Source organism: Chiloscyllium plagiosum, unplaced genomic scaffold (genome assembly GCF_037043375.1).
Source record: "Chiloscyllium plagiosum isolate Xiang-an unplaced genomic scaffold, Cpla_swu_hap1 HiC_scaffold_6, whole genome shotgun sequence".
In the NCBI taxonomy this organism is placed as follows: domain Eukaryota; kingdom Metazoa; phylum Chordata; class Chondrichthyes; order Orectolobiformes; family Hemiscylliidae; genus Chiloscyllium; species Chiloscyllium plagiosum.
Genome location: NW_028270144.1, coordinates 55794876 through 55809294, shown reverse-complemented (window position 1 = coordinate 55809294; position 14419 = coordinate 55794876). Strand labels below are relative to the sequence as shown.

The 14419-nt window shown below is 39.6% G+C and overlaps 1 protein-coding gene across 1 annotated transcript in view; it reads left to right on the top strand.

Annotated features, from left to right (window-relative positions):
• The window catches only part of LOC122551133 (piwi-like protein 4), a 161072-nt gene extending 160126 nt beyond the window's left edge, over positions 1 to 946 (top strand). The window contains exon 19 of the mRNA XM_087987788.1: positions 90 to 946. Coding sequence (XP_087843914.1) covers positions 90 to 206 — 117 coding nt within the window. The 3' untranslated portion in view covers positions 207 to 946. The remainder of the gene's footprint in view (positions 1 to 89) is intronic.
• Positions 947 to 14419: the final 13473 nt, after the last annotated feature.

Here is a 14419-nt window from a genome sequence, read left to right as displayed (position 1 = left end):
AGAAAGTTTGTGTATTTTGAACAGCTTTAACTGTGTTTGTCCCTTTACATCTTTCTTATTTAAAATACACATATTTGGTTCTTTTACAGGGTGTAATTCGCTTGCCAGCTCCATGCCAATATGCCTTCAAACTTACAACTCTAGTGGCTCAGAATGTTCATAGAGAACCTGACTTAGAGTTGGCTGATCGTCTTTTCTTCCTGTGAAAGTAAATAATCCAGGAAATAGTCAGTCGAATTCTTCAATATTTTATTTTCTGAAAAACCAAATATGATTGTCTTAAAATCCAGGAAAGCTATTATTTTCTGTACGTTTTGTAAGTTTATTTTAAGGAGGTCTGTTCTGTTCCTTTGGATTTCATTTGCTTTTAAATTATTATCTGATCATATATTTGTTTGAATAAGGATATACAAGTATGTTACAGAACCTCAAACCTTACTTTAAAATATGGTACAATATATGTAGATGTTTGTAGTAGAAAATATGATCAATGTTTATAACATTTTGCAACATTTACAAAAAAAATTGTACTTCATTCAAGTCAAACATTCTGTATTTGCACAATTTTTTGAAGAAAAGAACAATTTTGCATAAATGGGAATGTATTCATTTTTTGAATAGTTCAATGAAAATTATGGTCACGTTTCATTTTCTTGATTTTACTTTAATCAGCAAACTACTTGTTTATTTTACTAAAGATATGGGATTCTTAGCCAATGGGTAAACACAGTTAGTAGAGAATTAAAGGGCTACATTCATTATTCCTTTATTTATTTTACAAAATGTAAGGATAACTTTTGAAGTATTATTGAAAATGCTTTAATTTTGAACAAAATTTATTTTAATCTGATGTTGTCCAATAAAAACCATAATAAATGCATACACCATATTTAAATTGGTGTCACTGTTACATGATGTTCAAAAGATAATAAACATACTTCTCATTAAAGTATTTATTCAGTAGTTATGTATGTTTTATTGTCGGAGACATTTTTATTGCAGTTTGGAGTTGCAGTTGCAGTTATTATGTCATTACGCCATACCAGATTGGTTCTCCTTACAGTCAAAATTTGGATTAAATTAGATTAGATTACTTACAGTATGGAAACAGGCCCTTCGGCCCAACAAGTCCACACCGATCCTCCAAAGAGCAATCCACCCAGACCCATTCCCCTCAACCTAACACTAGTTAATTGGAGACCCTCCCTATTGGGCAATTTAGAATGGCCAATTCACCTAACCTGCACATCTTTGGACTGTGGGAGGAAACTGGAGCACCCGGAGGAAACCCACGCAGACACAGGGAGAATGTGCAAACTCCACTCAGACAGTTGCCCGAGGCGGGAATTGAACCCGGGTCTCTGGCGCTGTGAGGCAGCACTGCTAGCCACCGTACCACCATCTGTTACATACAAATGCCTTTGGGCAAAATTTTTCTCAGTTAATTCTTATACCCAGGCTTAACGAAAAGATTAATCGCAGTGGTCTTCAACAGTAGGGCTCTGTTCTTGCGCCTCTGCTCTTTGTAGTTTTTATAAATGACTTGGATGAGGGGGTTGAGGGGTAGGTTAGTAAATTTGCAGATGACACAAAGGTTGGAAGTGTCATCGATAGTATAGAGGGCTGCTGCAGGCTGCAGCGTGACATAGACAGGATGCAGAGCTGGGCTGAGAAATGGCAGATGGAGTTCAACCTGGATAAATGTAAAGTGATGCATTTTGGAAGGTCGAACTCGAATGCTGAATATAGGATTAAAGATAGGATTCTTGGCAAAGTGGAGGAACAGAGGGATCTGGGTGTGCAAGTACATAGATCCCTCAAAGGTGCCGCTCAAGTGGATAGGGTTGTTAAGAAAGCATATGGTGTTTTGGCTTTCATTAACAAGGGGATAAAGTTGAAGAGCCACGAGGTTTTGCTGCCGCTCTACAAGTCCCTGTTGAGACCACACTTGGAATATTGTGTCCAGTTCTGGTCGCCCTACTATAGGAAAGATACAGAGGCTTTGGAGAGGGTGCAAAGAAGGTTTACCAGGATGCTGCCTGGACCGGAGGGCTTGCCGTATGAAGAAAGGTTGAATAAGCTTGGACTTTTCTCTCTGGAGAGAAGGAGGAAGAGAGGAGACCTGATCGAGGTGTACAAAATAATCTGAGGAATGGATAGAGTCAATAGCCAGAGACTTTTCCCCAGGGCAGGATTGACTGATACGCGAAGTCATAGTTTGAAGATATTAGGAGGAAGGTATAAAGGAGACATCAGAGGTAGGTTCTTTACACAGAGAGTTGTGAATGCATGGAATGTGTTGCCAGTTGAGGTGGTGGAAGTGAAGTCATTGGGGACATTTAAGCGACTGCTGGACATGCACATGGATAGCAGTGAGCTGAGAGGTCCATATTTTACATTAGGATTAAGTCTCAGCAGAACATCGTGGGCCTAAGGGCCTGTTCTATGCTGTACTTTTCTATGTTCTATGTAAGTTCATTCTGGCAGTTACCAATCTGCATATTATGGATTTCATTTAGGCATACAATCAAGAGATCATTTTGAACATTACAGCATAGAATATAACTAGGCATTTGCATTTTCTTATGAAGAAAAATAATTTAATACATTGTAAGATTGACACAATGTATAAATATTTTAGTTGATATCTTTTTCAAACCAAGTAGACAAAGCATATTTTCTAACAGTTTACAATACAGTAAATTTACTGAAAGGGTTAAACCGGATCCTACTTTATTTCAAAAATCATGCCCAATCTGAATTTTCTATCCTTTAGAAGGATAGAATAATATAGTATACAATAGATAATGTTTGTGAATATCTAGGCATTTATATTCTTATATTTTGCAACAATTATAGAGACATAGATAAGAGGAGGAAGAAGAGTGCTTATGTTAGGATGTGATGTGAAGGCTCAGTGATTGAGAGTTACAAGGTAGCCAGGAAAGACCTAAAAAGAGAAGTAAGATCAGCAAGGAGGGGACATGAGAAGTTGTTGGAAGGGATAAAAGAATGGCTAGAGTAAGATTAGGGCCAATCAAGGACAGTTGTGGGAAGTTGTGCATGGAGTCAGAAGAGATAGGGGAAGTGCTAAATGAATACTTTTTGTCAGTATTCACACTGGAAGAAGACAATGTTGTTGAGGAGAATACTGAGAACAGGGTATGAGACTAGATGGGATTGAGGTTCACAAAGAGGAGGTGTTAGAAATTCTGGAAAGTGTGAAAATAGATGAGTCCCTGGGCTGGATGTGATTTATCCTAGGATTCTCTGGGAAGTCAACGAGGAGATTGCTGAGTCTTTGGCTTTAATCTTTAAGTCGTCATTACCTACAGGAATAGTAGCATAAGACTGTAGGATCGCAAATGTTGTTCCCTTGTTCAAAGAAGGGGAGTAGAGACAACCCTAGTAATTATAGACCAGTGAGCCTTACTTTGGTTGTGGGTACAGAGGGACATAGATAAGCTGGGCTGAGAGATGGCAAATGGAGTTTAATGCAAAAAAGTGAGGTGATTCACTTTGGAAAGAGTAACAGAAATGCAGAGTATGGGCGAATGGTAAGATTTTGGTAGAGCAGAGAGATCCCGGTGTCCATGTACATAGACCCCTCAAAGCTGCCACCCAGGTTAATAGGGCTGTTAAGAAGGCATACGGTGTGTTAGGTCTTATTAGTAGAGAGATTGAGTTTCAGAACCATAAGGTCATGCTGCAGCTGTACAAACCTCTGGTGTGGTCACACTTGGAGTATTGCATGCAGTTCTGGTCATTATAGGAAGGATGTGGAAGTTTTGGTAAGAGTTTAGAGGAGATTTACTAGGATGTTGCCTGGTATGGAAGGAAAGTCTTACGAGGAAAGGTTGAGGGACTTGAGGCTGTTTTCGTTAGAAGAAGGTTGAGAGGTGACTTAATTGAGACATAAAAGATAATCAGAAAGTTAGATCGGGTGGACAATGAAAGCTTTTTTCCAAGGATGGTGATGGCTAACACGAGGGGGCATAGCTTCAAGTTGAGGGGTGATAGATATATGACAGATGACAGAGGTAGTTTCTTTACTCAGAGTAGTTGGGGCATGGAGCACACTGCCTGCAACAGTTGTAGACTTGCCAATTTACGGGCACTTAAATGGCCATTGGATATGCATATGGATGAGAATGGAATAGTGTAGGTTGGATGGGCTTCAGATTAGTTGCCCAGGGTGATGCAACATCAAGGGCCAAAGGGCCTGTACTGTGCTTTAATGTTCTATAGTAATAGCATGCAGTGCTTCTGCATTAACAAGTAGTAATATTGATTATATTGAGTAGCTTTTAACATTCTACCCATTGGTGGTTGAGGCAGAAACTGTCAACTGATTTAAGAGGAACCTGGATCTGCGCTAGAAGTGCAAAGTTGTGGACCAAGTGCTAGAATATGGGATTAGAATAAGTGAATGGTTTATTCACTCAACACAGATACAATGGGCTGAATGATTGCTTTGTGCTATAATTTTTCTATAGTTCTATTTACCTATGATTTTAAGTTTGGTCTTTGGAGAAACTTTGTCTGATGAACAGATCCACACTTAATGGAAATGTGGCTTGATTTGATTTATTGTAGCCACATATATCTAAGTACAATGAAAACTGTGTGATTTGAGTTGTTCATCAACTAATCCTAGTGAGGGATCCTCAGGCCTGGAGTTTACATGACCCACTGTCTGTGTTTTCAGTGAGAGCCATGTAGAATATTGTGGGTGCCCACCAACTGTATTTACATCTTAGATGGATTAGTCAGCTTTTTCTTTGGCAAAAAAGGTCACAATCATACTGTAAATTTATAAGGAGGTTTATAATATCTAGCCAGATTTGGATATTAATGGCCAAATCATGTTCATTGTGTTGGCTCCTCAATTAAAAGATTACACCATTGGACCAAACAGAACCCATACTGCTTGATAGTGTTATGGACCAGACTAAACCCCATCAAAATATATTCAGAGGATAGTCTAGACCTGTCTCTTTTTTTTAATTTTAAAAGATAAGTGGAATTGTTATGGATTAGGCCAGACCACTCAAAACATTCTTAAGCAGGCAGCCCCAGACCATAATTTTGCAATTTGATTCAGTAAGTATACAGTGAAAATTACCTGGAGTAAGATAGCCAAGTTGACTACTAGATTTTAAAACAGACAAAAATTTACTCACAAAATTACACAATGAAACACAAATAGAATAAAGAACCCCTACAGAATCATCCTATCCAACTAGACTTAATTATGCTGTTCCAAATATACACAACTGTCCCAATAAGCAAACTCCTTTTAAAACCCAGTATAAATGGAACACATGCTTACAGGTTGAAGTTGAAAGGCAGAAAGAGAGAGAGAGAGTTTCCACCCAGCTCCCTGTTGAACTCCTCAACCAGTTCAAGACTGAATTAAAACTGCTCAGCTCAGCTAGAGAGCTGACCACTCCCCTCTCTTTATACAGGTCACTTCTAAAGCATGACCGCATTGCCCTGAAATCTCGTCTGTTTACATATAAACAAAATGCCTCTCAAAATTCTTTTCATCTCTGTACCAAATCAGATTGATCAGAGCGCGGCCCGCTTTATTGCCCCACTGAAAAAAATCAAGGACAAAGTCTCCTTGAGCCCAGGAACAGCTTTTAGGAAACAAAAAAGGACAAGCTTTGTGACATAAGGTATTGTGATCCAGATGCAATTCGATTGGTCAAACTAATTGACGTTAAACAAAGTACACTTTACTCATACACTATAGTTAAAATACAGCAAACAAAAGAAGAAATTGGAATAACTCTATTGGAAAACTTAACAGAACAACTAACCAGTAATTGTTTCACTACAGTAATAGCCAATAAATGCAATCTTGACAAAGGCAAATTCAGTAAAATGGATAGTCTCACAGGCAATTCTCCAGCCCATGAGAAAAAAAATCAACAAGTAGCAAAGAAGGATGTATAGCAGTTTCCAAACCCAGTGTAAAGACCCCAGCAACTGTGACTGAAAAACTAAAATCAAACATTTTGGCTCTGAGAGAGATTGACCCCACCCATTTTGGCTGCTTCTATTGTTCTAACTTAATAAAAACAAGGCTTTACAAGCTGATTACTCTATTGGGTTCAAATAGACAACTCAACATCACTGTCTTAAAACCTCTTCTCAAAAAAAAATGATATAATACACCTCTGAAAGCCATAGAATCATCACAATAGCTGTGCACTCAATAATATGTTCTAATATGGTGTGGTGCAGTCGTGAGTGTGGTGCTGGAAAAGCACAGCAGGTCAGGCAGCATCTGAGGACCAGAAGAATTACTGTTTCAGACATAAGCCCTCCTGTCCCTGATAAAGGGCTTATGCCCAAAACATCAATTTTCCTGCACCTTGCTGCCTAACCTGCTGTGCTTTTCCAGCACCACATTATCAATTCTGATTTCCAGCATCTGCAGTCTTCACTTTCTTGTATTATGCGTTACAGACAGTTTACTTTTCTTAAACGTCACTGTTCTCTTTTAAAGGGGTATTGCCAAAAGTAGCAACCATACAAATAATGCTAAGGAAGAGAAAGATCTTTTCACATATAAAATGTAGAAGGCCTTAATGTGGAAGTCAATGGTGGAGGAGGGGGTCAATTTCCACAGGTGAACACAAGATTCTCAAAAGATATCAGGGAATGGGAACAAGTGAGCAGGAAGGTCAATGGCTAGAATCTGGCCCCAAGAGCCTGGAAACAGTACAAGAGGATGTTCAATGAGCTTATGTGAATGATTGAAAACAATGAACACACTTCTCAACATTCTCAACCCACCACACCAACCAAGCTTTCTCAGAACATATCCACAAGATCCCTGTCATTCGCCTAGCATTCTTTGTGGAATAAAACTATTTGGGAAGTCTTGTGCATTTAAAGCTAATTAGAGAAATTATGGGATAAGATATCAAAAAAGAGATTTATAATGTTGCCAATGAGAGAAGTAAATCTGAGACAAACTCAGAATACTGGAGGAAGGTAATAGGTCTGGCAATGCCTGTAGAAAGAGAAACAGTTAATGTTCCAAGTCTGGTAATTCTTTCAGAATTAAGGAGCATATGAGTACCAAGAAATTAATTAAAGAGGGAACAAAGTCAATGACAGCTCACAAGAGACACAGACAGATTTGTAAAGGTTTTTATGGCTATCTGAAGAGGAAGAGTTTGAAAAATATAAATGTGGGTTCCCTTACTGGCAAAGTATGGTAAAAGTATAATTGGAAGTCAGAAAATGGCAGGTACATTAAACAAATACTAATACCAATTGACAAAAAATAGGTAAGAATGAATGGGACAGTTTCCAGTTGTTCAGTTTAATTTGTGGAGTATTGCAAGAATCAATATTTACAATTTATATTAATGACTGAGATGAAGTAACTCAATTTAACATACCAAGTAAATGAAAGTGTGAAAGTAAATGGTGAGAGCGCAAAGAGATTGCATAGGTTAGTGTGAAAGGAGATGCAGATGGAATACAATGGGGCAAAATGTTGAAGTTATCCTCTGAGGTATGAAAAAAGAAATGAGGAATATTTTGAGTGATGGGAGATTGGGGCATGTTCATGTCAATGAACCAAATTAACGTGCTCTCACTTTGAACAATTAGGAAGGTAAATGGTATGCTAACTTTTGTTAGAAAGGAACTGTAAGAGAGTAAAATAACTCTTACTACAATTGTGTAGTCCATAGGTGAGGTCATTTCGGAATACATGTGCAGCTGGTTTCCATACCTAAGGAAAGATGTAGTGCGAGAATGAGTATAGCACAGATTCACTAGACTGACTCTTGGGATGAGAAGATTGTCTTGGAAGGAACAATTAAGTATATAACGTATAAACAAGGAACTATGGTAGGTCATTTGACTTGTTAAGCCGGCTCTGCTATTCACTAAGGCCATGACTGATCTGATTTTAGCCTCAACACTTATAAAGCATCTGGGTAAGTATTTAAAATGCCAGGGTACGGGGGATCCAAGATGGCGGCGACCCAGTAAGACTGAGTCTATAGTGCTCCTCCCAAGATTTGGGCACAGTGGGTCACCTACCCCCTACCAAGCTCACCAAATCATTTATAAATCATTTATAATAGTTTAGTAACTGAATTAGTGGTGTAATATTACATTTAAGCTACATTTAAGCAACTTTATCCTAAGTTAAAATGACTAAAGGGAAGGGAGTCCGCAGCTCTCAGCAAGCAGGAACCCCTCCCCCACACTCTCCAGCTGCAGCAGAGGCGTCCACAGCCACCCCGGGGGACTTACCTACAGTAGCAAGCCTTGCAGAAATGCTTTCCAAGCTTGACTCGAAGATCGATGCCTTTATCGTCGAATCCAGGAACCGTTGGGAGTCGTTGTCGGCCGCGCTGAAGAAGCACGACCGTGAAATTGAAGAAATTCAACGCCGAGTCGGAGGGGCGGATCTAAAGGCCGCGACCTCGGAGACAACCGCTCAATCGGCCGTGGATCAGGTCCGGACTCTCGAGCAGCGAGTCCGGACCTTGGAAAATCATATTGACGACCTCGATAATCGAGGTCGTCGAAAAAATATTCGTTTGCTGGGCCTTCCCGAGCAGGAAGAGGAAGGCCAGCTTACAGCATTCCTGGAGCAGTGGCTGCCACAACTTTTAAATCTACAAGCTGGATCAGGCCAGGTAAGGGTGGAATGGGCCTACCGGGTAGCAATACGGGGGCCCGGCTCGAACCAGCGCCCACGCCCGGTCCTGTTCCGGCTGCAGAGCTACAGGGAGAGGCAGATACTCCTAGAAGCCTCTAGAAATCTCGGAAAAGACCCCCAAGCTATGATCTACAAAGGATCCAAGATCATGCTATTTCAGGACTTTTCCCCGGCTCTGGTTCGAAAGAGGAAGGCATTCGACGAGGCGAAGAAGCGTTTAAGGGACTTAAATGTACAGTACTCCTTACGCTACCCAGCGATGTTACGCTTTAACCATGAAGGTTCTGTATATAACTTTGGATCACCAGAAAAGGCTAAGGAATTCTTGGACTCTCTTAGATAAACTATAGGACATAATGGATGTTGGTCTGCCTTCCCCCCCCCCGTTTTGGTTTATATCCCCTCCCTTTTTTTTTCTTACCTTATTGCTTAATATTATTATGGGGGTGGGGAGAGGGATTTGATTTTCTCCCCCCCCCGCCCCCCCTTGGAGTTGTTTTCTGTTATTATTTTATGTATATATGAGGGGTGTATGTATATGTGTGTGTATGTATGTATATATATATATATATATATGTATGTGTATATATATATATGTATATATAAGTTGGGGGATTTGGTTAATGTTGGTGGGGGGAGGTGGTTACCTTATTCGATTTTACCTCTGTCTTTAGGAGCGGGGTTGTTTTTCCCTTCGTTATTTTGTATTATCATATTTAATTATTATTTGTTGAACTGGTAATTTTATAGTTATATGTTTATATATGGTATTAACATTACCAAATATACCCAAGTGTTGGTAGGGGTGGGGGTGGGGTGCTCACTGTTAACTCTAGCTTTGTATTATATTTGAATTTTCCTCACTTTATTGAGGAGTGCCTGGGTCAAGGGTGGGGCATTGGTTGGGAGAGGATATGAGGGATTTTTGGAGAGGAAGTGATGCCCCCTGGGAACAAGGGGGAAAGTCTCCACTTAGATACGTTTTATATTTTTTTTATTTAGAAATAGTTTTTTACTGTATTGTTGTGGGTGTATTAAAGAGGGTTTATTTTTGTAAATTTTACATGTTCCATGCTCGGGATGTTCTGGATAGGGTTCCCCCTCCCGAGGGGTCTCGGATTGGCCCAGAGGATTATGGTTGATCAATCGGTTAAGTGGTGCACCTGGAATGTCAAAGGGAGTAATTCGCCACTTAAAAGGAAGAAAATATTATCAAATCTTAAGAAGGAAAGAGTTGATATAGCTCTCCTACAGGAGACGCATCTGTCAGATAAAGAACACTTGAAATTACGACAGGGCGGATTTGATCAGGCCTTTTTTTCTTCTTTTAGCTCAAAAAGCAGGGGAGTTGTTATTCTTGTTCGGAAGAATTTCCCTTTCAAAATCCTAAAGCAGATAAAAGACGAATCTGGACGATATATCTTGATTAAAGCTCTCATAAATGGAGAGGAATATGGGATTTTAAATTTGTACTGCCCCCCGGCACACCCCTTTAAATTTATAACAGAAGCCTTCTCAAAATTGATGGCTTTTGATGCCCGTCATATAATTATAGGGGGAGACTTTAATTGTATTATGGATCCAGAAATAGACAGGATTCCCAAGAGTACTGCAGGAGTATCTCCCAGATCTAGACAATTGATGGATCTGAACAAAGAATTAGGATTAGTAGATGTATGGAGATGTCTTCATCCACAGGGTAGAGATTTTTCTTTCTACTCTAATCCACATAAATGTCATACCAGAATTGATATGTTTTTTGCCCCCTCAATTTTTTTAAATTCCATATCATCCTGTAAAATAGGTAATATAGCAATTTCTGACCACGCTGCTGTATATATGGAAACTAAGGCGAGGAACAGTGGGACATCCCCTCGGCATTGGCGTATGGACCCCTTCCTAATGAAAGATAGTAAATTTGTAAAGTACTTCTCTCAAGAATTTAAAACTTTTTTAGAAATTAATTCAGGTACAGCTAGCAACCCGTCAATGATGTGGGAGACCATCAAAGCTTACACGCGAGGCTTGATCATCTCCTACCCAGCGACCCAGAAGAAATTAAAAGGAGAACAACAGCGTTTGCTTGAAGCCCGCTTAAAAGCGGCTGAAACAGCATACACTGATAGACCCTCTATTATTAAATTGCAAAGGATTACAGCTCTTAGGACAGCTCTAAATACTACACTTACTCAAACGGCTAAGAGGGAAATATTATTTGCAAAGCAAAGATTATATGAATATGGCGACAAACCGGGTAGATACTTAGCATTTCTTGCAAAGAAAAAAAAGGCCCCTCAGACGATTATGTCTATCAAGGAAAGTACGGGTATTTTGACTCACGATCATAAAAAGATTAATGCGACCTTTAGAAAATTCTATTCTGAGTTATATAAATCACAGGATTGTGAAGATAGGGCGAAGAGGATGCAGTCATTTTTTAAAAATTTGACTTTTCCAGACCTAACTCCGGAACAAGTATCGGTCCTAAATGCTCCTCTTACACCCCAAGAAATAGTTGATGCAATTAGGCACCTTCAAAATGGTAAGACGCCGGGCCCAGATGGCTTTCAAGCTGAATTCTATAAAGAATTTACAGAAATACTGGTTGGTCCACTTATGGACATGTATAACTATGCATATAGTCAGGGGTGTCTCCCGCCTTCGCTGAAAGAGGCAAATATCTCTCTTATCCTCAAAAAAGGAAAGGACCCAGAAGATTGTACATCATACAGACCAATATCCTTGCTAAATGTAGATTTTAAAATCCTCTCTAAAACGTTAGCACTGAGATTAGAAAGGATACTGCCACATATTATAAAGGAGGATCAGACGGGGTTTATTAAGGGCCGTAGATCATCCAATAATGTTAGAAGGGCTCTGAATATGATTCAAGCTTGTCATCAGGGAAAGATACCAGGAGTAGTGGTTTCATTAGACGCGGAAAAGGCATTTGATAGGGTCGAATGGTCATATTTGTTTTACACATTGGAGAGGTTTGGTGTTGGACAGGTGTTTACCAAATGGATCTCAACATTGTATAGTGATCCCAAAGCAGTTGTGGTTACCAATGGATTAGGCTCGGATAGCTTCAGTGTGGGTAGGGGCTGCCGTCAGGGATGTCCCCTCTCGCCATTGTTATTCACGCTAATAATTGAACCACTAGCAGAAGCTATACGAGCTGATCCTAACATAGTGGCCCCAAGGATTGGTACAGGTAAACATAAAATTACCCTTTATGCAGATGATGTTCTTCTATTCCTCAGTAACCCTTTGATGTCCATACCTCGTTTAATCCAAGTTATTAATACATTTAGTGCATTCTCAGGCTATAAAATTAATTTTTCAAAATCGGAAGCTATGCCAATGGGTGGCCTTGCTGTGATACCCTGCTTAGCGGACGGTTCCCTTTTTCCCTTTCGCTGGTCCCTGGAGGGTTTCTTATATTTAGGCATTTTTATTACTCCAGTATTTGGTCAGTTGTATAAGGCTAATTTTGTGTATTTATTGGAAAGGATAAGGCAGGACCTCCAGCGATGGGGAGACCTGCCAATTTCCTGGCTGGGTAGAATAGCATTAATCAAAATGAATATCCTGCCCCGTCTCCTATATCCTATGAGAATGCTTCCGGTGATGCTGCCGAGGACAGCTTTATGTAAATTATACGGCTGGCTGAGTTCCTTTATCTGGAACCATAGGCGACCCCTCATTAAGCTGAAGAAGCTACAGCTTCCACAGGCAAGGGGTGGATTGGACTTCCCAGATTTTAGGAAATATCAATTAAGTTCCCTATTAAGTTATATAGCTGATTGGGTCTTGTCTGATCCACAATCAATCTGGTTGGACATCGAGGCTTCTCAAGTAAAATACCCACTTATTAACCTTTTATTCTCAGACAAGAGGAAAATCATTACAGATCACTGTAAAAACCCTACAATACTGAATACAATCAAGGCTTGGAATATAATGCGGCAAAATGAGGGTAATTCACATAAAACATCCCCCTATGCACCGATAGTGGGAGCATGGGGATTCCAACCGGGGTTAACAGATGCCACTTTTAAACTCTGGAGAGCCAGGGGTATCTCATGTCTCGGGGATTTATTTAAAGATGGGGTCCTGATGTCTTTCGGACAGCTGCGTCAGAAATTCGAATTACCCAATGGAGACCTCTTTCGATACTTCCAAATTCGAGATTTTATACAGAAGAAGACTACGTTATTAGATAGTCTTTATAAATCCGATAGAGAATGTAGTGTCCTACGACCAGTGGGGGTATCTTCCGTCAGTAATATTTATCATTTGCTACATGATGAAGTATCGGGAGATATGGATAATCTGCTTAAAACATGGGATCAGGATCTGGGACTAGAAATCTCCACAGAAACGTGGAATGATATCTGGGAAAATGCTAGAAGAATTACTATTTGTAACAGAACCCAGGCTATCCAGCTGAAGATACTTCATAGGGCCCATATAGCACCGGTTCGATTGGCAAAATTTAAGGCAGGAGCATCTCCAATGTGTCCTAAATGCAAAATAGAGGTGGGCACTCTTGTACATTGCTTATGGACCTGTCATAAGATCCGTGGATATTGGACTAAAGTAGCAAGTACCCTGACAGAAATTTTAGGAACGGAAATAAAAGTGGACCCCGTATCTCTCCTCTTGGGCTTTTCGAACTTTCCCTCCCTGGACACGTACGGGAAGAGACTATTTTCTATTCTTTCTTTCTGTGCAAGGAAAAATATTTTGATGAACTGGGTGGCGGAGGGCCCCCCTGGACTTTCAAATTGGCACAGACTAATTATGGAATGTATTCCCCTTGACTTCCTTACAAATATGGTGCACCGAAAGACCGAATTATTTTATAAAATATGGCAGCCCTTTTTGAATTACATAAATACAGATATTTCGGCTATCCTAACAAGGGCTTTTATTTAATTGAGACTACGAACCTGGCTGGTCCGCGGCCCCTCGGGGGAGGAATCCCGCACGAATACGGGTTTTATCATATCTGATGTTAACACATCCCGAGCATGTAAGAGACTTAAATATACACCCTGGTTAGTTGTAGGTTAGATTAGTAGATAGTTGAGTTTTGTCTGTTTGTTTTTTTTTTGTTGTTTTTTTTTGGTTTTTTTTGTTGTTTTGTTTTGTTTTGGTTTTTTTTGTTGTCAAATTTTGGCTATTGTATATTTGAGCTAATTGTATATCAATGTTTATATCTGAGAGTTTTGTTTATTTTTGTAAACTTGTAAAAATGTTAAATTTCTAATAAAAATATCTATAAAAAAAAAATGCCAGGGTACAGTAGGCTAGTGCAAGTACTAAGTGCTGGTAAATATGATTAGTTTGGTGTTTGTATGTTATATGATTCTATGACTACATTCCTACATATGCCCAATAATCTTTCATCCTCTTGTAAATCAATAATCTGTTTACTTGAGCCTTAAAAATATGTAAAGGTTCTGCATCCATTACCTTTTGAAGAAGGGGGTTCTAAAGACACTTAACCCTCAGAGAAAAAATGCTTCCTCTGATTTAAATGATGCGGAGGTGCCGGTATTGGACTGGAGTGAACAAAGTTGGAAGTACAAGTTTTTGGAGTGCTGCTCTTTCATCTGATTTAAATGGGCAGCCTTTTGTTTTAAACCAGTTTTGCATGCTCCCATAAGAGGAAACATTGTTTCAACATCCCCTCAGGATCTTGTATGTTTC